The 22,501-nt window shown below is 40.4% G+C and overlaps 1 protein-coding gene across 2 annotated transcripts in view; it reads left to right on the forward strand.

Moving 5' to 3' along the window:
* Positions 1-22,180, forward strand: part of LOC123266732 — a 751,444-nt gene extending 729,264 nt beyond the window's left edge. For both annotated transcript variants that reach the window (XM_044731127.1, XM_044731129.1), the window contains exon 10: positions 20,415-22,180. In XM_044731127.1, the coding sequence (XP_044587062.1) occupies positions 20,415-20,740 (326 nt within the window). In that variant the 3' untranslated portion in view covers positions 20,741-22,180. The remainder of the gene's footprint in view (positions 1-20,414) is intronic.
* Positions 22,181-22,501: the final 321 nt, after the last annotated feature.

The raw sequence follows: 22,501 nt of genomic DNA on the forward strand, positions 1-22,501 counted from the left end.
GAAGCCATCTACCGATGCTGCTACAAAGCCGGCGCTGCCATTGTTAACGACACTCTGGAAGGGGAGCTTGCGACAGGACCATATGACAGCTTGTGTGGTGCAGTCAGTTTCCCATGATTGGCCGCCGAGGTGTTTATACGGTTCCGATATAAGCACAAGGTCAAGCTTCTGTTCACGTACTGTCTGCAAGAGCAAATCATCTGCCGCCTCACAGTGGTTGATGTTTAGCTGCAGTATTCTCATTTTCGTTTATCAGTTATCTTCTTGAGTGCCTTTTGGTATACTGGGCATCTGCTTGTGCCGGCATGATGAGCGTTATTCTCTGTACCGGGTTGATCCGCACACAGTGCGCATTTAGCAGGCTTATTACATTCGGCGATTTTGTGTCCCTCTTCTCCACATTTAATGCAAAGTTTGGAGCGGTCGACTTCACTTGTGCACTGAACCGCACGGTGTCCAAAATGCCAGCATTTATAACATCGGACTGGTCTTAGTACTGTTCTAATACGACAATTGGTCCAGCTGATCCTAATCTTGCCGTGTTCTCCTACCACTTTCTGCGCTATCGTTGCTGCCAGAGTCACCGACGCAATTTGTGTTCTGCTACGTAAGACCTTACGAATTTTAATGGCCTCTACTGTTATACCACAATCGTTTCCAGCTGCCTCTTGTAAAGCTGTTAGAATGTCATCTTTAGTTGTAGTATCGTCAATATCGCGAATTTCCAGGTCTTCTTCAGGTCCTGTACTAATGATATTTGCGTCCTCCTTAAGTATTTCCGCGATAGTCTTCTGCAGGTCTTTACCTCTATCACTACTGCCTTTCGACAGCGTGATGAGAATATTCCCTGTCGCGGTCCTGCGTATCTTCTCGACTGTGTTGCGAACCTGATCTGGGCAAACGTCCGCCTTGATCCGTGTAAGTATTTCAGAATACTTATCTTTGTTCGCTGGACGGATAATAAGTGCCTCCGGTCTCGTTGCTGTTCTTCTTGGCTTCTGGTTTGGCTTCGGTGGAGGCACCAGAGGTTCTTCTGGGGGCAGTTTCCTGCGCTCCTTCCTCTTGTGCTTTCTGGACTGCACCTTTTTCCAGCCTGGCTTCTTGTTCTGTTCACCAGAGTTTTGTGGAAGATCCTTAACCACTTCCTGCTTCTTGATGGGATGACCAGGTCCAAGGTTTTTCAGCTTCTTGAGAGTATGAAAAGCTCCGCCTTCGGGAGAACGAATTTTTCTTTTCAACTTCCTCAGGATGCGGCCGTCTTGGTCAAAGGATTCAGTCTCTGCCGTTGTGATAGTTTCACTTTCTTCTTCAGTGACTGATTCTCCGTCACCTTCGGCTCCTGTGTCCATCGCTTCTTCAACAACCACTTAACTTTTTCCCTCCGATGTAGCACAAGGGGTGCGGTGTAATGATGAGCGCCATTCTTCGTCCAGTTTTTTGAAACGTTGAAGTGCGTTCGCTACACTAGTCGTCTTGTTTTTTATCTCCTTGTGGATGTTGACCTTTGACTGAACGAAAACATTTAACTCGCTGGTCAGTTTCTCTAGGCGTTCCAACGCTTGTGACCGCTTCATTTCAGCGCTCGTTTCAATCGCTGCTTGTTGGGCATGTAGCCCGTTTCCACTCTTGTTTGTTTCCTGGGGGTTACTCATACTTTTTTGATTTACCAGCGCATCGTACGGAGTGGAGCGGGTTGTCATAACTAGGAACGGTTGTACCCTCGGAGATAGTACTCCTACCCCAGTTCCCTGAGGCCTAGCCGACACTTAGCCAGTCCCGGAATACATGGATGGACTAGACTCGCTCGGAGCGGTGAAGATTCCGATCTCTAACACTCACTGCGTACTTCCTGATCAAGGCCCGAAGTGGCTGGCTCCTGATCCACTGCTGCAACTTTCACCTCGGCAGAGCAAGCTCACATCAGCCGTGGCACATCGTCGGAAACTACGATACAGTTTCCGGACACTCCCAGTGAGTTACAGCAGGAACTAATCCTCTTGCTAGGTCAGTTAGTGTGACCAACCCATTAAAGGGGAGTTTTGTCCACGGGAGCTTATTTTGTTTGGTTATTTTGCTTGGCTCCTACCCGCTGTACCTCATCAACTAAGAGATTAAGTGTCATCCAAGGACAGCGAGCGTTCTCCCATCCAATCGGGGAGATGCGCCCGGTAGCAGTATCTCTTCTGATCCAAGTGTGTGTATGTGTGTGTGTGTGTGTGTGTGTGTGTGTGTGTGTGTGTGTGTGTGTGTGTGTGTGTGTGTGTGTGTGTGTGTGACCCTCTTATAACTTTTGAACAGCTTGACCGATTTTGTCACGGTTGGTGCCATTTAAAAGGGCTTGACCAAACTTAGATTTTAAATATACTTTGGACCGATTTGAACCGGTGGATTTTGAGAAATCTCGGAAAAACTGCAAAAAAAAAAATTTTTTTTAATGTGGTTTTTTTTAATAACTTCTAAACGGCTATACCGATCGAATCACCATGACCTCTTAACATCAAAAAACCACGTCGATCGACGCCAACCCGGTCGAAATCGGTTGATTCGTTCGTGAGTTATCGTTGTCGAAAGAAAACCGAAAAAAGTGTTTTTTCGGAATTACTTCGAAATTTTTAGTTCGATCAATTTAAACTAAGATTTTCATGAGGCTTGAAAAACTGCGTCGAATGCTGCCAACCATGTAAAAATCGGTTCATTCATTCAAAAGTCATCGCAGTTTGAAAATTAAAAAAATAGTCTTTTGTTAAACTCCTATCAGATTTTTGAGCTCAGAGAGCTCAAAATGACACGAAATTAATATTTTTGAACTCGAAGAGCTTATAAGAGGTAAACCCTCTTCAGGTTGGTGACCTCCTGGAGACGACTACCCTTAACCTAACACGCCAGCCCGGCACCACCAAGGGACAGGAATACTTAACCAAACTCAGACCCCTGGTCCTGAGTTCTTTTTACCACGACTAGCTCCTTTAGGGACGTGGAAGTTTTCACTCCTGGTCAATAGGATACGATAGGCTCAGAGGGAGAGAGGTTAAGTTTTTATATTAGTAAAAGAAAGAATTAATTAATTAATAAAATTAGAGAGATTTATTCACTCCGACGAACAACAAAACTCAAATGACTCGATACAATTAGATGCATAGAAGAGCGTAGCAGAGCCAAAATGGCGTTATATATTTTATACTGGACGAAAGTTATTATAAGGGATTACCACGTACATCTCGCGAGGTTTTAGCAAGCTCCTCCTGTGTCGGGATTTCCATGGTCTTCCTTCAGTGGTGTAATAAAACTCAGGTCCGTTGCTCGTCCTGCTTGACAGGTACTTAATTAATATCCTGGAATGTCCTGGTGTCCGCAATGAGATGATCGGAAAACTTCCTCAAAGAAATGGCCCTTGGCAACCGTTGTATGTATTGGCTCAGATGGTCGGAGCGTATCAAAATAAATTTAACTGAATGTCAAAAGTGCGACTGTTCATTGCAACGACTTGTCGCCAAAGAGAGCTGACAACAGGGCCACTGTCCCGTTCTCCCGTCCACCGGTACAATCTCGAACCCAAAGATCTCCTCCGCGCGCAGGCGCGTGCTGTAAAGAGAGTAGCGAGGAGCAGCGACTTCTTTTACGACTTTCTTGCCGGGCGCCGAGCACACTAACTTTCTGGCGCGCTAAATTTAAATTCCTTGAAATTCCTTGAAAACCTGATCAAAAAGTACGGGGACAATTTCAGTGAAGCATGATAACAACTATTATACGCAAATTGAAATTCAGCTAAGTGCATATCCCAAGCTTTGTGATTCTGACCCAAGAAAGCACGAATCATCGGCTTTAGAATCCTGTTCACCTGCTCAACAGGATTAGCCTGGGGGTGAGCAATTGCCAAATTTGATAACTCTATACCTTCCATACTCGCGTACGCCTTGACGTCCTTATTGATAAACTCCGTGCTATTATCGGTAACTAGCATCATCGGACTACTATAACGACCTACTAAGTCCCGCAACGCATTAACGACCCCTTTCCCATACTGTTGTCTAAGAGGATATATCTCGATAAATCGGAAATATAGGTTCTGAAGAACAAGAATGTATCGAAAACCTCGTGTAGACCGAGGAAAAGAACCCATCACATCAGCAGACACCACCGCCCCAGGGGCAATTAGCTGCTGAGTGCGCATCGGTGCCTGACTAGAAGTATTTTTGAACTTCACGTGCTTACAAGTGACACAAGCGTCCACATACTCAGCTATATCCAGGGACATACCAGGCCAATAATACCTGACAGCAATACGCTGGTACATTTTATCCCTCCCTCAATGAGCTTCATCAGATACGTCATGATTACGACGCAGGATTTCTTGAACCTCATGTTCCTGGACTACAATTTTCCAAGCATCAGAGTCTCCAACAATACTCTTAAGTCGATCAGGTCTGTAATATTGCAGTTGATCATCCACAACACGCCAGCCAGGGTAACTCTCTGGGTGTTTCAGAACATTCGCCTTTCTCGCAGCATACCGACTACGAGACTGCATAGTAAGGGCCTGGCCTATCTTCACCGAATCAACAACCTCAGACCACGGAATTGGATCATCATCCTCAAACATGCGCGAAAGCGCATCAGGTCCACCCTGGTCAACACTTGGCCGATGCTCAATAGTTCGCTAATGTGCTAACAATTCCATGGCCCATCTCGCAAGGCACCCATTCAGATGGTTGAGGGAATGGAGCCACTTCAAGGCAGCATGATCAGTTATTACAGTAAAGGCCATGCCCTCCAGGTAGCATCTTAATTTACGCACAGACCAGACCACAGCAAGGCATTCCTTTTCAGTCGTCGTATACCGAGTCTCGGCTCCGCGTAATGGACGACTTAAGCAAGTTATCAAATGTTCTTGACCTGATTCAGGATCACGCTGAACCAGGAACGCACTAAGACCGGAATCACTAGCATCAGTATACAAGACGTAAGGCCAATCGAGGCGAGGAATCGCAAGTACTTTAGCATCAACCAGAGCTTGCTTAATTGTGCAGAAAGCTTCCTCCTCGGCTTCACCCCACTGCCACTCAACATTCGGACTACATAACTTATTTAAAGGGCCTTGAACCTTAGCTACGTTTTTCAGGTGGCGATGGTACCAATTTACCATGCCACAGAACCGTCGTAACTGTTTACGAGTGGTGGGTCGAGGATATTGTACCACTAATGCGACTTTCTCGGGATCAGGGCGTAGACCCTGCTGATCTACAATAAAATCGAGGAACTTCACTTCTGTTCTGAAGAATTTACATTTGTCTGGATTTATTAACAAGCCTGTTTCTCTGAAGACTTCGAAAATTAGTGACAGAATTTTCTTATGTTCCTCATACGTCTCACTTATAATAAATATAAATGATAAATGACCCAATCATCTAAATACGCGAAGACTTTGTCAACCCATGAACTCGACAAGTTCCTTTCTCTTATTAGCTTCGTAAACTGGTCTTTCAACTTATCCATTGCCTTTTCGAAAATTCCAGGAGCTCCTGCTAAGCCATAAGGCATCCTGAGCCACTCGAAATGACCTAAACCTTCAACAGAAAACGCAGTGTATGGAATTGAATCATCAGCCATCAACAGCTGATGAAAAGCCTCTTTAAGATCCATTGTGCTAATATAAATAGCATTATGAAGAGCGCTCAATATGCGTAGCATATTCGGCAATGGATTCGCAGCTACCACGGAAACTCGATTGATCGTTCGATAATCAACGCAGAATCTTAAATCACCATTGCTCTTCGGTACCATTACAGGTGAGCAAAACCAAGGGCTATAGCTTTTGCGAATATACCCCTTTTCTAATAGCTCCCTGACTTGGCGGTGAAGTTCCAGAGCTACTGGGATACTTCGACGATAAGGAGGAATATGCACAAGCTTAGCACCTGGTGGAATAGTTATCGAATGCTGGCCCAGCGTGGTTACACCCTGGTTAGGCATCTCGCAAAACTTATCCATTTCCAACTTTAGGAATTCCTCCAGATCTTGTTGTTGATCAAGAGTTAAAACTGAGCATAACTCTCTTCTCGACTCTGAACAATGTACCATCATAAATGGGTGTCGCTTTGGGCTTGAGCCTATACTCCAAGTTCGCGACCCACAATCAATCTCAACTCCAAATGCTAACGCAAAATCCATGCCTAACACGACAGAATTACTAAGCCCTTCCAATACGCTCAGGTATTGTTCACCTGCTATAGAACCAACTTGAATAATAAAAGGCGCTCCTCCTTTAGATTTACACAGCTCTCCATTAGCTAAGAGTACACCTCGACGCTCTGTATCATCTAAACGTAAGTTTCCCGAACTCAGATCTTGAACTTTTTCATATACCTGGGAATTAATTTACGATCTTTCGCTACCAGTGTCTAAAATTCTATTTAGTTGAATTCCAAAGACCCAGATCGAAACTGGTATCCTTGCTGTGACCAGCGGAGGTTTTGGTCCAGTACCTGGTATATACCCGGTCAGGTATTACTCGTTTTTTGTTTTATTTAGCTGAACCGTTACAGGTTCTATAGCCTGGATATCAGAAGCATTCCCTGTGGTTGTAGCTAACTGACAAGTTTGTCTTGTATGACCTGGCTGATGACAAATATTGCAAACTTCTACTCGCGGATTCACACATGTATCGAACGTGTAGGCCTACTTGTCCGCAATTATGACATGTGCGTGAATTGTTCCTGTACCAAGGTAACTTCCGCGTTACTGGTAAAGCTTGACCTAATTGGTGATCTACTTGAAGGATCTGTTGAGTCGGTAAATATTGTGTTTGGTAATACTGAGCAGGATTTGGAGCCTGTTAATTACCCGACAGTTGTGGAAGCGCAGGATAACTTTTGTTCTGATTATTATTTTTGAACCTCATTGTGAAACGAGGACGAGTATTATCCCCTCCCCGCTAAGACCGATAGTAACTCGCCGCAGCTGCACATACCGTGAGATTTCCATCTTCCTCCTCAATAATCTCATCTATCAGCACCGGTTCTCTATTCCCCGGGTCAAACACTATTTCGACTCCCTGCAACGCTGAAAACCTTGACTTATCCTTCCTTGGACCGTTGTCATCGCTTTGTCCTTTATTAAGACCATATACTCTGCGGCTCTCATCAATGGACTGTGCCGCTTCATGGATAGCAGCTAAAAGTCTGTCGTACGAAACCACCCCACGGGCAGAAACTAAAGTTCTTAATTCACCCTAAAGGTGATTTCTAATGATGGTAACTTGATCAGCTTCCGACGGAGGTAACAACATCATTCTATAACTCTGTTGCATTCTGCAGACAAATTCAACAATGCAGACCCTGAATTGTTCATAGGACGCCCATCTAACCGAGTTAACATCAAATCAACGACCAACCTGTTCGACCAACAAAGTACCCATCAACCTAAACAATTCATCTGCCAACCTTCACACCTTGCCTTAGCTTCCGCTGACAAGATAAACTGTTCAGCAGTCAGGTCACCCTGAGGATATCTAACATGCCAAACTTTCAACTCTCCAGAAATGTCTTTCCATCTATTCGACTTGACATTCCCAAAAGGCTGAGTATCAGCACCTCCCAGACCTGCAAAATTTCCTGCACGGTAATTGTTCCCCAAATAATTGAAATTGTCTACGTTATTATACCCAACTCTATTGAAAGGGATATTATTGTTATTCAAATTTGCATCTAAAGGATTCCCAATATTATTTCTCGAATTTACTGAATCTAAATTATTTAAATTGTTATTTATAATATTTCTATTATTATGTGAAAAATCATGAGAATTATTTCTTAAATTATTTGGATTCCATCCAATAAATTCTAAAATGTGTGTAGATTTTTACAAATTATTTTCAGGTTTCCCTGGTTTCACCTTGAAAGACCTATTCAAAACAATTTTCCAGATTCCTTTGGTAATTAAAACTGCACTCAACTTCAGCAAATTTTTCAGGTTTCTCTGGTTTATTAAAATTGACAACGATTCCAATTCTCTAGGCTTCAAAACTATCTTGAATAATCAATAGAAGTAAAATTTTAAATAATTTGCGGTTTCCCTGTATTATTTTTAATAATTCTTATTAATTAATTTATATAAATAATAGAATGAACTATTAACTGAAACGAAAAAATTCTTAACCTTCAACGTAAAAAAAATTTTCTTGCAAAAAAAATTTTCTGAATAAAAAAAAATTAAAAAAAAAAAAACTTTTCAAGAAAGAAAAATTTTAAATAATAAAAAAAAATCCTTAATAAAAAAAATCTTTTAATTTATAGCCACCCCTGGCTTAAACTTCTCGCTATAGCAGAACCTCCAGAATATTCCTGGTACACCTAATGTTTCTCTCTTTCTCTATCTCAGCCGACTCTTAGCAAAAACTATTTTACTTGATTTAAAAAAAATTAGGAAAACGGTTGACCCTAAAGGCCATCCCTGCAACTTCCCGCTCCTTTCATACTTAGGCGCACAAAACTGCATTTGTTACGTTTTTGAGCTCTTCGAGCTCTAAAATATAATTTTCGTATCATTTTGAGCTCCCCAAGCTCAAAAATCAGCTAGAAGTTGAATAAAACACTATTTTTCGAATTTTTAAACCGCAATCACTTTTGAATAAATGAACCGATTTTTACGTGGTAACATTCAACGCAGTTTTTAAAGCCTCACAAAGAACTTTTAAGTTTAAATTGATCGAACAAGGAATTTCAAAGTAAATCCCAAAAAAACGATTTTTTCGATTTTTTTCGTTAACAATAACTCGAAAACGAATTAACCGATTTCGACCGGGCTGGCGGCAATCGAGGTCTTTTTTCATGTTAAGAGCTGATTAGTTTTTGGGATCGATCAGTTGAGTCATTTGAAAGTTATTCCAAAAAAACCACATTTGAAAAAATTTTTTTTGCAGTTTTTTTGAGATTTCTTAAAATCTACAATTTCGAATCGGTCCAAATTATGGTCAAAATCTAAGTTTAGTCAAGCCCTTTCGAATAGTACCAACTGCGATGAAATCGGTCAAGCCATTCAAAAGTTATGAGAGGTTTACATACGGCCGTACACACACACACACACACACACACACACACACACACACACACACACACACACACACACACACACACACACACACACACGCAAGAGAAAGCCGATGAAGGAAGCAGGTGCAGGGTCGAAGCGGTTCAGATTTCCCGCTTCAATGACCGAAAGCTCGTATAGCAATGGAGGTAGCTGTAAGAGTGATCACCCCTCCACTTCCGGAGGCATCGCGTTCGGAGACGACCTTTTGCTTTGGAGTATCACTCAAAATCATGGAAGAAACGAAAAATCAAGAAAAGGACAGGAGTATTAGTGGGCCTCACGCCCAAGAAGCAGCGATTACCGTAAGCGCTGAGATGAAGCGGACGCAAGCGCTGGAACGCCTCAAAAAGCTGACCAGCGAACTGCATGAGTTTGTCCAATCAAAAGTCAATATTCATGAAGAGATAAAGGCCAAGGCAACCGGGGTAGTTAACGCCCTTCGAAGGCTTAAAAAACTGGACGAAGAATGGCAGTCACCTCGACGACTCACTCCTCGTTTTACGCCGGAGAAGAGCAGTCAACTTACTGTGGAGATCGAAGAATCAATGGACACCGGAGGCGATGCTGACGGTGAATCTGATGCTAAAGACGAAGGTCATATTTCCAACAAGTCTCACAAGAGGAAGGACCGAAACTGCCCAGATGGAATAGATGGGCGATTGACGAAGAGAAAGGACTTGAAACCAAGTCCTCCGAAAAACGTGATGAAGCAGAACGCCGAAAAAAAAGACGCGACTGATTGGAAAGATGTCCACACAAGGAAAGAGAAACGGAGGCTAGCTCAAATGGATCAGACCCGACGCACTGATCATCCGCCCGGCCGAGAAAGCAAAGTACGCCGAGATTTTGCGTCGCATAAAGAAGGACGTCCCTGATGAGCAAGTTCGCACAACAGTGGACAAGATCAACAAGACCAGAAGCGGGGACTTGCTGATTACGATTTCGCGGAAGTGCGTGGACAAAGGCCAAGGCCTGCAACATACCATCGCAAACATTCTTAAGGAGGAGGCCAAAGTGATCTGCAAAGGGCCACAAGAAGACATCGAGATCCGAGACCTAGATGACACCACAACAAAGGAGGATATTCAGGCTGCCCTGCATACGGTAACCAAGGAGCTCTGCGAAATACTACCAGAGACAATCAAGATCCGCAAAGCCTACAGAGGTACCCAAACCGCTGTCGTGACACTACCGGCTGCAGCAGCTCAGAAGATATTAGAAGGAAGCGGTAAAATCCGAATTGGCTGGGTCAACTGCCGAATTAGAGCCACGAGGAAACCTACCCAATGCTACAAATGCTGGCATTTCGGGCACCACGGATCCCAGTGCAGAAGCAAGACAGATTGATCCAAGCTATGCATCAGATGCGGCCAAGAAGGACACAAGATTGCGGACTGTTAAAACCCAGCGAAGTGTGTAGTATGCGCGGAAAATGAGAGCGCAGAGAACGCTGCCCATCACGCCGGCACATACAGGTGCTCGGTATACAAAGAGGCACTCCAGAGAATGACAAGCAAGCAAACATGAGGATATTACAGCTTAACCTCAATCACTGTGAGGCCGCGCATGATCTGCTCGTGCAGACCGTGCGTGAATTAGAGCTTGATTTATTAATAATAGCAGAGCCATACAGACACCTGAATAACCAACCTTGGGAAACTGACAGCACCACCAAGGCTGTCATCTGGTCTTGTGGCAAACTTCCCTTCCAGAGCATAGTGAGCAATGATAGCATCGGCTTTGTAGCAGCGTCTATTAACGACATCCGTCTTTATAGTTGCTATGCACCACCTAGCCTTTCCATTGCCGACTTTACTGATTTCCTGGATCGACTAACCGAAGGCGCAAAGCAATACTACCCAGTAGCTATAGCAGGGGACTTCAATTCCTGGGTGGTAGACTGGGGCAGCAAGCAGACTAATGCGCGAGGCAAGGCACTACGTGCAGCAATGGCCTCACTGGACGTGGTCCTTCTCAACATCGGTGAGACACCAACATATACCAAGGGAGAGGCTAGTTCGATAATAGACCTCACATTCGTCAGCAGCAGCTTATTGAAAGGAAACTATTCTTGGGAAGTCTTAAACACCTACACCGCCAGCGACCACAGTGCAATACTTTGGGAAATATCAGCTGGCCGGAGCCCTCAAAGAGCAACTAGACAAACTAATGCAGCTGGATGGAAAGTGAAAGACTTTGACTCGGAAGCTTTGGTAGTAGCCTTAGACAGTGACTCGACCATCATCACAGGAAATGCTGTAGAGAAGACGAAGGACTTAATGACGAGAATTGCCCAGGCGTGCGACACCTGCATGCCCCGTAAGCGTGGCATCAATAAAAGACCATCGGTGCACTGGTGGAATGATCAGATTAACGCCCTTCGCACAGCCTGTCACAAAAAGAGAAGATTATCACAGCGTGGCCACCGACGACCTAACTCTGCGGAGCTGGTCGCAGAATACAAAAAGGCCCGTCGAGAACTGAACAAGGCCATCAAAGATAGCAAAAGACGCTGTTGGAAGGAACTCGTCGATGAGGTAGAAAAGGACCCATGGGGCATACCGTATAGGGTGGTCATGACCCACCTGAAGCGCCAGCCAATGCCATCACCTACGTGTCCACAGCTCCTGGAAAGAATAGTTTCTACGCTGTTTCCTCGATAAAGTAAGTTCGGCTATTCTTCATTGCCAGTAAATCAAGAAGATATTCCACCTGTCACAGAAGAGGAACTGATGGAGGCGTGCAACCGAGTAGGGAATAATAAGGCGCCGGGATTGGATGGAATCCCGAATATTGCATTAAAAACAGCTATTAAAGCAGCGCCAAATCTATTCTTAGATACCTACGATTCGTGCCTCAAAGAAGGGATTTTTCCTAGAAGATGGAAACAGCAAAGACTTGTACTTCTCCCTAAAGGGAAGAAGCCACCGGACGAGCCATCATCCTACCGACCACTCTGCATGCTGGATACAGCGGGTAAGATATTAGAGCGTATAATGTACCAACGAATAGAAGCAGTCGTCGATCCACTCCTAGCAGAAGGCCAGTATGGTTTCCGGAAAGGACGATCAACGCTGGATGCGATCAACCTGGTGGTCGATACAGCTAAGGAGGCAATCGCTGGCAAGAGATGGGAACGTGGCAGAAAGAAGTATTGTTTAGTGGCTGCCTTGGACATCAAAAATGCCTTCAATTCCGCTAACTGGGACTGCATCATGCGAGCTCTCGAAGATAAAGAAGTGCCAGGATACCTGCGCAGAATGGTAGCAAACTACTTTACAGACAGAGTCCTCAAATATGACACTAAAAACGGTCCAAGGGAGTTCGAAATAACCGGAGGAGTGCCACAGAGCTCGGTTTTGGGTCCTTTGCTGTGGAACATCATGTATGATGGTCTCCTGAGAGTTGCATTACCATCAGAGGTGAAACTTGTAGCATATGCCGATGATGTAGCGGTAGTGATTGTCGCGAAACACTTGGAAGAGATCAATCTGGCTTTTGATATCACATTTAGCCGGATTAACCTATGGATGGAGATGATGAAGTTGGAGTTAGCCAAGCACAAAACTGAAGCTGTGCTCATCACCAGCAGAAAGATCGTAGAAAACATCAAGCTGAATGTCGGCGAACAGGAGATCGCATCGCAACCATTTATCCGATATCTGGGGGTGACGCTGGATGCCCGACTGAACTTTAAACAACAGGTCGAACACGTAAGTGCTAAAGCATCAGCGGTTGTAACTAGCCTATCAAGACTGATGCCGAATGTTGGAGGCCCAGTCACATCAGTGCTCACATATGGAATATCCGTTTGGGCAGACGCGCTGGAGACCCAAGAATCATGGAGGAAAGCCGGACCGGTCTACCGATTAAGTGCACTGAGAGTTGCAAGCGCCTTCCGCACAATATCCGAGGAGGCAGTGTGCGTCATTTCTGGAACTCTGCCTCTTAGAGTCCTAGCTGAGGAAAGACGGAACCTATACCACCGAAAGAGATCATCTACACTGAGCGCTGAAGAACTGAGAACTGAAGAGCGACAACATAGTATAGCAAGATGGCAACAACTATGGGATGCTGCGGACAAGGGAAGATGGACTCATCGACTTATACCAAGGATTGACGTTTGGCTTAACCGGAATCACGGCGAGGCCAACTACTATCTGACCCAGATGTTGTCAGGACACGGCTGTTTCCAGGAGTACCTTTATCGCTTTAAGCACGATAATTTCCCAGAGTGTCCGTCTTGCCCAAGAGTTGCTGAAAATGCGGAGCACGTTTTCTTTGAGTGCCCTCGTTATAACCCACAGCGTGATGAGTTAGAGAAGATCCTGAACAAGAAAATCACACCAGAGTCAATAGTAGAAGAAATGCTGTCATCCGAAGCTGCCTGGCAGCCACAAGCACGTTTACCACCGAAGTGCTTACAGAGCTGCGTTCCATTGAAAGAAAAAGGGCAAATGACAGAAACTAGAAGGAAGGAAAAATAATACCTTAGCCACCAGAAAAAATAGCAGTAGCTAGATCCTCCCCTCACGAAGTAATGCCTGACGGCGGTTTCCATGAGGGATTAGAGAAAAGAAGAAAAGGGGTTTAGGGTTTAGTGGGTAGGGGCGTTAGCGTCGAGTTTTAGTATGACGCTGCGTCGAGTCGCCACATATCCAGGCCGAACAGCTATGCCTGGAATCCGTAAAAAGGATTCTTCCCCCCTAAGATAAAAAAAAAAAAAAAAAAAACACACACACACACACCCACACACACACACACACACACACACACACACACACACACACACACACACACATACTGTCGTACGGACATCAACGCGGAAACATTCGGGAAAGCGTCGTAGGACCTCAAAACGTCAACATCCGTTGAAAACTCGATTTTCGAAAAACGGGGTGAAACCAATAACTTCCCGATTTTTGAAAATTTTCAATTTTCTTAGCGAGAAATTAAAAATTTCAGTTGAGCGTCAAATATGAGGTAAACCCTTTCCAGGTTGGTGACCTCCTGGAGAAGACTACCCTTAACGTAACACGCCAGCCCGGCGCCACCAAGGGACAAGAATACCTAACTGAACTTAGACCCCTGATCCTGAGTTCTTTTTACAACGACTAGCTCCTTTAGGGACGTGGGAGTTTTCACTCCTGGTCACTAGGGTAAGATAGGCTCAGAAAAAGAGAGGTTGAGTTTTTATATTACTAAAAGAAATAATTAATTAATATATAAAAGTAGAGAGATTTATTCACTCCGACGAACAACAAAACTCAAATGACTCGATACAATTAGATGCACAGAAGAGCGTAGCAAAGCCAAAATGGCGTTATATATTTTATACTGGACGAAAGTTATTATAAGGGATTACCACGTACATCTCGCGAGGTTTTAGCAAGCTCCTCCTGTGTCGGGATTTCCATGGTCTTCCTTCAGTGGTGTAATAAAACTCAGGTCCGTTGCTCGTCCTGCTTGACAGGTACTTAATATCCTGAAATGTCCTGGTGTCCGCAATGAGATGATCGGAAAACTTCCTCAAAGAAATGGCCCTTGGCAACCGTTGTATGTATTGGCTCAGATGGTTGGAGCGTATCAAAATAAATTTAACTGAATGTTAAAAGTGCGACTGTTCACTGCAACGACTTGTCGCCAAAGAGAGCTGACAACGGGGCCTCTGTCCCGTTCTCCCGTCCGACGGTACAATCTCGAACCCAAAGATCTCCTCCGCGCGCCGGTGCGTGCTGTAAAACGAGTAACGAGCAGCAGCGACTTCTTTTACGACTTTCTTGCCGGGCGCCGAGCACACTAACTTTCTGGTGCGCAGTTGTAAATTTAAATTCCTTGAAATGCGCGGTTACAACCTCAAAAATGTAATAAGTGCAATATTAAGGGGTTAGGGGTAGTCAGAATTTTTAAAAAATCAATTATTTTTTGTTTGCATTTTCGTTTTGTCTAATATCTTAAAAATATTCTCTGAAAATTTCAAGTCGATCCGATAATTAGTTTTTGAGTTATTCGACAAATAACAAAAAGAGCTCGGGTACTTCAAAACGCTCGGGAGTAGATAGCTAGCGGCAGCTTCAAGAAACCCCCTTTTAGGGTTCTATTGTCATCCTATTCTGGAATTAATAAAGCAGATCCTTACAAAAATACAACCATAAATAAAAAGGAATGTATAGGCCATGTTCAGAAGCGGATGGGGACTCGACTGCGTACTCTGAAAACTAAACAAAAAGGTCTTGGTGGTAGAGGTAGGCTTACAGGAAAAGTAATAGACAAATTAACTGTGTACTATGGTTTATCAATACGTCGTCATTGCGATTCTATTGAAGATATGAAATCTGCTATTATGGCAACTTTTTACCACTACGGTTCGACTGATGAAAATCCGAATCATGATATGTGTCCCAAAGGCGAAGATTCTTGGTGCTCTTACCAACGCGCTGAAGCAAGTAGAGAGCTTGATACTCTCTTTATACTCAAGATTTTCCCTTACCTCCTGATGTTTTAAAAGCTATTAAACCGATTCATGACGATCTCAGTAATGATAATTTACTTTCAAGATGTGTAGGTGGATTCAATCAGAATAATAATGAGAGCTTCAACCAACTAGTGTGGAAAATATGCCCAAAAACCGTGAATACTAGTTCTACTATCGTACAAATTGCTGCATACATAGCTACTTGTATATTTAATGAAGGTACAAATTCATTATTAATGATTATGGATACCCTAGGACTTAATTGTGGGTCTAATTCCCATCGGTATGCTGAAAAATCGGATGCTGCACATGTGAAAGTGGCAGATCAGCGCGCCAACGACAACACTTGGAAAGGCAGAATGCTTCGTAGGCAACAGCAAATTGATGTTTTGGAAACTTCCACAATGGCTGAAGAACTATTATATGGCCCAGGAATAGATGACTCGATGTAAGTAATTTAATAATTCGTATTTCTGTACGTGAATCTAGTGTGAAACTTTAAACGCGTTTTTCTCAAAACTATGTTTTTTGAACTGGTGACAACTGAAACTCGAAAACCGCTCAGTAGATTTCAATAAAATTTATACAGCTTTTAGAATACATAATAAACTCGGGCCTGATCGAAGGATTTTTTTTTTTTTCAAAAATTTCGATTTCTTAAGACCAATTAACTGTTGATTTTTTTTCAAAAATCTAGACAAAAATTTCCTGAGGCCGCCATTTTGTTAATTTTTGAAAAAAAAAAAAAATTCTTCGATCAGGCCCAGGATTATCTATTTATAAAACTAATTTTTTTCATCCGATTGATTTTAGATGAATCTCCAAGGACTTATGATTGTCACCGCAAGGACCTTTTTTTGGAACTGGGTCAACACAGACAGCTATAACTTTGGAAATTAAATTTTTTTTTTTTTTAAATTTTCGTGACTTCAAGTCAAAACATTGTATAATGATGCCATATTACTATTGTAAAATAACATGATTTAATAACAAAAAAAAAAAAATACTGAAAATTCTCATTTTTTCGTGCCTCTGACTACCCCTAACCCCTTAAGCACTCAAGTATGGAATTAGCGAGAAGTTGCAGGGATGGCCTTTAGGGTCAACCTTTTTCTAAATTTTTTTTTTCCGTGTAGACTCTACCGAAAAAAAATTAGGAAAACGGTTGACCCTAAAGGCCATCCCTGCAACTTCCCGCTAATTCCGTTAATACCTGGCCGCTTTTTTTGAGCTCTTTGAGCTCAAAAATACAATCTGTATGTTGTTTTGAACTCTCCGAGCTCAAAAAGATACCTTTTCTCTGCTTTTGAGTTCTTTGAGCTCTAAAGTCTGATAGAAATTTCATAGAACACTATTTTTTGAATTTTCAAGCCGCAATAACTTTTGAATTAATGAACAGATTTTTACGCAATTGGCGGAATTCTACTCAGTTTTTTAGGCCTCATAAAGAATTCCTAAGTTTCAATTGGTCAAACTAGAAATTTCGGAGTCACTCCGAAAAAACACTTTTTTTGGTTTTTTTTCGTTCACGATATCTCTCGAACGAATTAACCGATTTTGACTTGATTGGCGGCGATCGACGTGGTTTTTCAAGGTTCAGAGCTGATTAGTTTTTGGAATCGATCGGTAAAGTCGTTTAAAAGTTATTCCAAAAAAAATACTTCTGAAAAAAAATTTTTTCCTATTTTTTTTTAGATTTCTCCAAATTTCTCAAAATCTATAGGTCCGAATCGTTTCAGGAAATTAACAGGAAATCTAAGTTTGGCCAAGCCCTATCGAATGGCACCAATCGCGATGAAATCGGTTAAACTGTTCAAAAGTTACGAGAGGTTTACACACACACACACACACACACACACACACACACACACACACACACACACACACACACACACACACACACACACACACACACACACACACACACACACACACACACACACACACACACATACACTTGGAGCAGAAGAGATACTGCTACCGGGCGCGTCTCCCCGAGCGGATGGGAGAACGCTCGCTGTCCTTGGATGACACTTAATCTCTTAGTTGATGAGGTACAGCGGGTAGGAGCCAAGCAAAATAACCAAACAAAATAAGCTCCCGTGGACAAAACTCCCCTTTAATGGGTTGGTCACACTAACTGACCTAGCAAGATGATTGGTTCCTGCTGTAACTCACTGGGAGTGTCCGGAACCTGTATCGTAGTTTCCGACGATGCAGGCCACGGCTGATGTGAGCTTGCTCTGCCGAGGTGAAAGTTGCAGCAGTGGATCAGGAGCCAGCCACTTCGGGCCTTGATCAGGAAGTACGCAGTGAGTGTTAGAGATCGGAATCTTCACCGCTCCGAGCGAGTCTAGTCCATCCATGTATTCCGGGACTGGCTAAGTGTCGGCTAGGCCTCAGGGAACTGGGGTAGGAGTACTATCTCCGAGGGTACAACCGTTCCTAGTTATGACAACCCGCTCCACTCCGTACGATGCGTTAAAAGCTGATAGTCCAGTTGAGAAGAGGCAAAATAAAGACCTTACTTGGTAAAAATCGCTAAGAAGAAATTTCTTTCACAGAATGATCAAAAATATGCTAAAACTACGCCATCCGAAAAAATCTAACAAAAAAGTGCGTTGCAAGTCTATTTTTTTATATCAAAACGGTCAAAATTGTAGTTTTAAGCAAATATATGATCAACTGTAGTACCCAGATGAAAAAATCTTTCGTAGTAGTATGTAGTTAAGACTAATGGATAAAATAAGTCAATCATTAGACTCCTACGTGCTATAAATCTTTAATTATCTAAAAGTTAATTAATTTTTTCCGCAAGGTAATGTTTTTGTTGATCCGCCATATTGCTTGGCGTCGAAAGTTGTATTGCGCATGCGCAGCACGCGCGCGCACCTTTTCAAATTCAAACGCTGAGAAATAACTCCAAACCTTTTCAGTGAACTATATTTTTATTCAAAGAAAAAAATTAAATAATTTTAAAATTTTTACATCAATAATTAAAAATTGATTAAGAAACTCTTATTTCTTTGTATTTAACAAAATTTAAATACTATATTAGCATTAAATGAATTTCTTTACGAGTTGAAAATAATGATTTTTTTTCAGCTCTGTCTATCCTTATACTGAATGTTATTGTTAAATTGTATACTTACTGTCAGACAAATTTCCGTTTAAAAATTGATCCAACATGATGGGGCTGGATGAATAATGGAGATATTTTGGAACCAATCCGTATGGATAAAGTTGTTGCTCCTCCAGAATTGTTAGATTTAATATCTTGCGGGTGTAAAAAAGGATGCAGTAATAACGCGTGTAACTGCAGAAAGTTAGGCTTAAAATGTTCTCACGCTTGTAAAAGTTGTACTGGAGTATCATGTACGAATTCAGAAGCTTCATCAATCTCTACATGAGGAGCAGACGACTACGATTCTAATAATGATTGCTTGGACACTGAAAACACGGATACAAACGAAGAAGAAGAGTTACGAGATCTTCCCGAAACTCTGGATAACAACGAAAGTTCTGATAGTTCTGACGATGAAATTTAAATTTAAATTTATTTTAGTGTACTTTTGAATTAGCATTTTTTTATTGTTACTGCTTTTATTGTAAATGTGATAAACCAATTGTTGAAATTAATAAATAATATACATGCTCTAATTTATTTAAAATTTGATTATACTAAAAAAATGTATAGCATTTAATTATAAAAATTATAAATTTCTTTAAATAAACTTTATTGAGTGAAATATTTCTTAATAAAAATTAAAAATAAGAATTTCTTAATTAATTTTTAATTATTGATGTAAAAATTTTAAAACTATTTAATTTTTTTCTTTGAATAAAAATATAGTTCACTGAAAAAGTTTGGAGTTATTTCTCAGCGTTTGAATTTGAGTAGGTGCGCGCGCGTGCTGCGCATGCGCAATATAACTTTCGACGCCAAGCTATATGGCGGATCAACAAAAACATTACCTTTCGGAGAAAATTAATTAACTTTCAGATAATTGATTGACTTATTTTATCCATTAGTCTTAACTACATACTACTACGAAGGATTTTTTCATCTGGGTACTACAGTTAATCATATATTTGCTTAAAACTACAATTTTGACCGTTTTGTTATAAAAAAATAGACTCGCAACGCACTTTTTTGTTGGATTTTTTCGGATGTCGTAGTTTTAGCATATTTTGGATCATTCTGTGAAAGAAATTTTTTTCTTAGCGATCTTTACCAAGTAAAATCTTTATTTCGACTGGACTATGATCAATTTTTGGAATCGATCGGTAAAGCCGTTTAAAAGTTATTCCAAAAAAACCATATTTGAAAAAATTTTTTTTCTTATTTTTTTTTCGATTTCTCAAAATCTACCGGTCCGAATCGGTCCAAAATGTATTCAAAATCTAAGTTTGTCTAAGCCCTTTCGAATGGCGCCAACCACGATGAAATCGGTCTAACTGGTCAAAAGTTATCAGCGGTTCACATTCTTATACACATATATACACACACACACACACACACACACACACACATTCTTGAATCAAGTAAAATTTACTTAAACCAAGAAAAATTTCTTAGTTTAAGAATTTTATACTCAGATCAAGAAGATGATCTTCAAAATTACTAACTTGATTCAAGTAAATTTTTTTTTCTGTGTAGTTTAACATCTAATGATAAATACTCCTTCAACTTTTATATTAATTATGAAACTTTAAAGTGAATACTAAACATTGTCTTATACCTGAACTATTATAACTTTATCATCAGAAGTTATAAAAATTTTTAATTTACGGATAAGTTATTTAATAACGTTTGATAAATTAATTGGGTAAGCTTAATGAATGTTTACAGAAGGTAAATCCATGGCGATATCATACGACTGCAAGTTCATTGAGACTTCTGTAGGAATAAACCACAACGTAGATGAGCTCCTTGTGGGATTACTGACGCAAATACGATTGAAACTAGAAAATCCCGAGAGAACACGAGATCTATTCCATAAGAGGTCGAGGAAAAACCGCAGCAGATCACCTTTGGGTTCATGTTCTGAGAACAACTCACCTAAGAAATACCGTGGCAGTCGCACAAGTGCTAGTCTCAAAGTACGTAGTTTACTGGGTAAAGTTTGGGCAAGAGATAGTAAATCCAAAAGTTGCGAGAATTTACATGTTTTGTAAAATATTTTTGTCAATTCTATGGATTTTATTCTTGACCAATTGAGAATGTTGATTTATTTCAATAATTTTTTGTAACCAAGACTGAATTTAAGATTTTAGAATTACAAAGTATTCAACTCATGACTCGTTTCTTTGTTGTTGTTTTTTTTTTTTTTTTTTTTAACTTATTTACATAAATTTTTAATGTATTGCTCGTGAAAAATTAAATCAAAAAACTTACATTTAAAATTGAAAATGTAATTCGCGACACTAATAAGCATAGGCCCTTATAACTCTGCAGAACCAAAAGAGCGTATAAGAAATTTTTTCCCTCCGATCGCCTTAAGAATATATTAAAAATATAAAAAAGTTTTTTATCTGTACTTTTGGTTTTTCCGAGTCAAAAAAGTGTAAAATTTACGATACGCACGTTTTGGAATTAACAACGCGATATGTTCCTACGGAAAAGTTATATATCCGTAAGTATAGACTGGTAATGTATTCAAGGATGTATTCTGGGATATATTCAAATTAGCCAAAATATCTATAATTGGACATATGTGTATCGTATATATTCAAGGTTGGTTCTGGGGATACTAAAATTAAAGTAAACATCATCGTCATTTGGTTGAGAATACAAAACATATATAAAGCTTTGCAATCAAGAACGAATTTGACAGATATTTGCCCTCTGTCAAAATTTCTAGATACTAAACGATGCGTACATATCCGAGTATAAATTTCTAGGCAAACTTGAATATACCTTAGAACATATCCTAAGATATATTCTCAGTATATATTTACGGATAAAAAATTTTTCCGTGTTAGGAATGTATTTATTTAAAATATCTAATGAATTTCGGTAGTCTGTGATTCAAGAGACTATATATTAACTCTGGGCTAACTGTATTTAAAGAAAATAAATAAATTGCTTAAGCACAGCAAAATTAAACTAACCAAAATAAATAAAAAAGATACAATGTATATTCAGTTGTTTATCTTTCAAATTACGAAAAGAGATAGCTTTTTTTATTTATTTGTCGACTACTTGCACTGGTAAATTTTTTGTTAAAACTTATATTAACTGTTAAAAAAGTAAAAAAAAAAATTGTTCATCCTAATAATTTTAATTTTTAATTAACTCTGGAAATTACTTTCTTAGGATTAAAAATACCGGTAATACAAAAGAGCATGATAATGAAGAATTAGGAACAATAAAAAACGAGACCCGAGTAATAAGTATAAAAGTCGATTAAATGTGTGAAATTACAATGATGTTGAATGGTGGCAATTAAATAAGTAGCCTTGACGATAAAAAAGTTTTAAAAAAGATAAAAAAAAATAATATTATTCAAAATCAATCATTTTTTAATCCAAATCATTTCTAATACGCTTGAATTAACGTGATCAGTTTACATTAATTAAGCAATTAATAAATCGATAATGCAATATATTTAATATGAATTTTAGTAATTTTACTAATACTAATAATGATAATTATTATTATGAATATATCCAATCCGAATCGTGTGCAAATAATAAATAATAAAATATCGAATTTTCAACAAATAAATATTTCATTGCATGTAAAAAAATACAGAATAAAATATATAACGAATGATGTACTATCAAACGTTCTTTACCATATATATGAATTTACATAATTTTATACATTAAATTTTTGTACGTATTGCGAAAACAAATATAAAACTATAGATAATAATAGCAGTAATAAAAGAACAGCTAATCCAAAATCCGAAGTCACTTTAATAAAATTGAATA

The sequence above is a fragment of the Cotesia glomerata genome, linkage group LG6 (assembly GCF_020080835.1).
Source record: "Cotesia glomerata isolate CgM1 linkage group LG6, MPM_Cglom_v2.3, whole genome shotgun sequence".
NCBI classification, from domain to species: Eukaryota; Metazoa; Arthropoda; class Insecta; order Hymenoptera; family Braconidae; genus Cotesia; species Cotesia glomerata.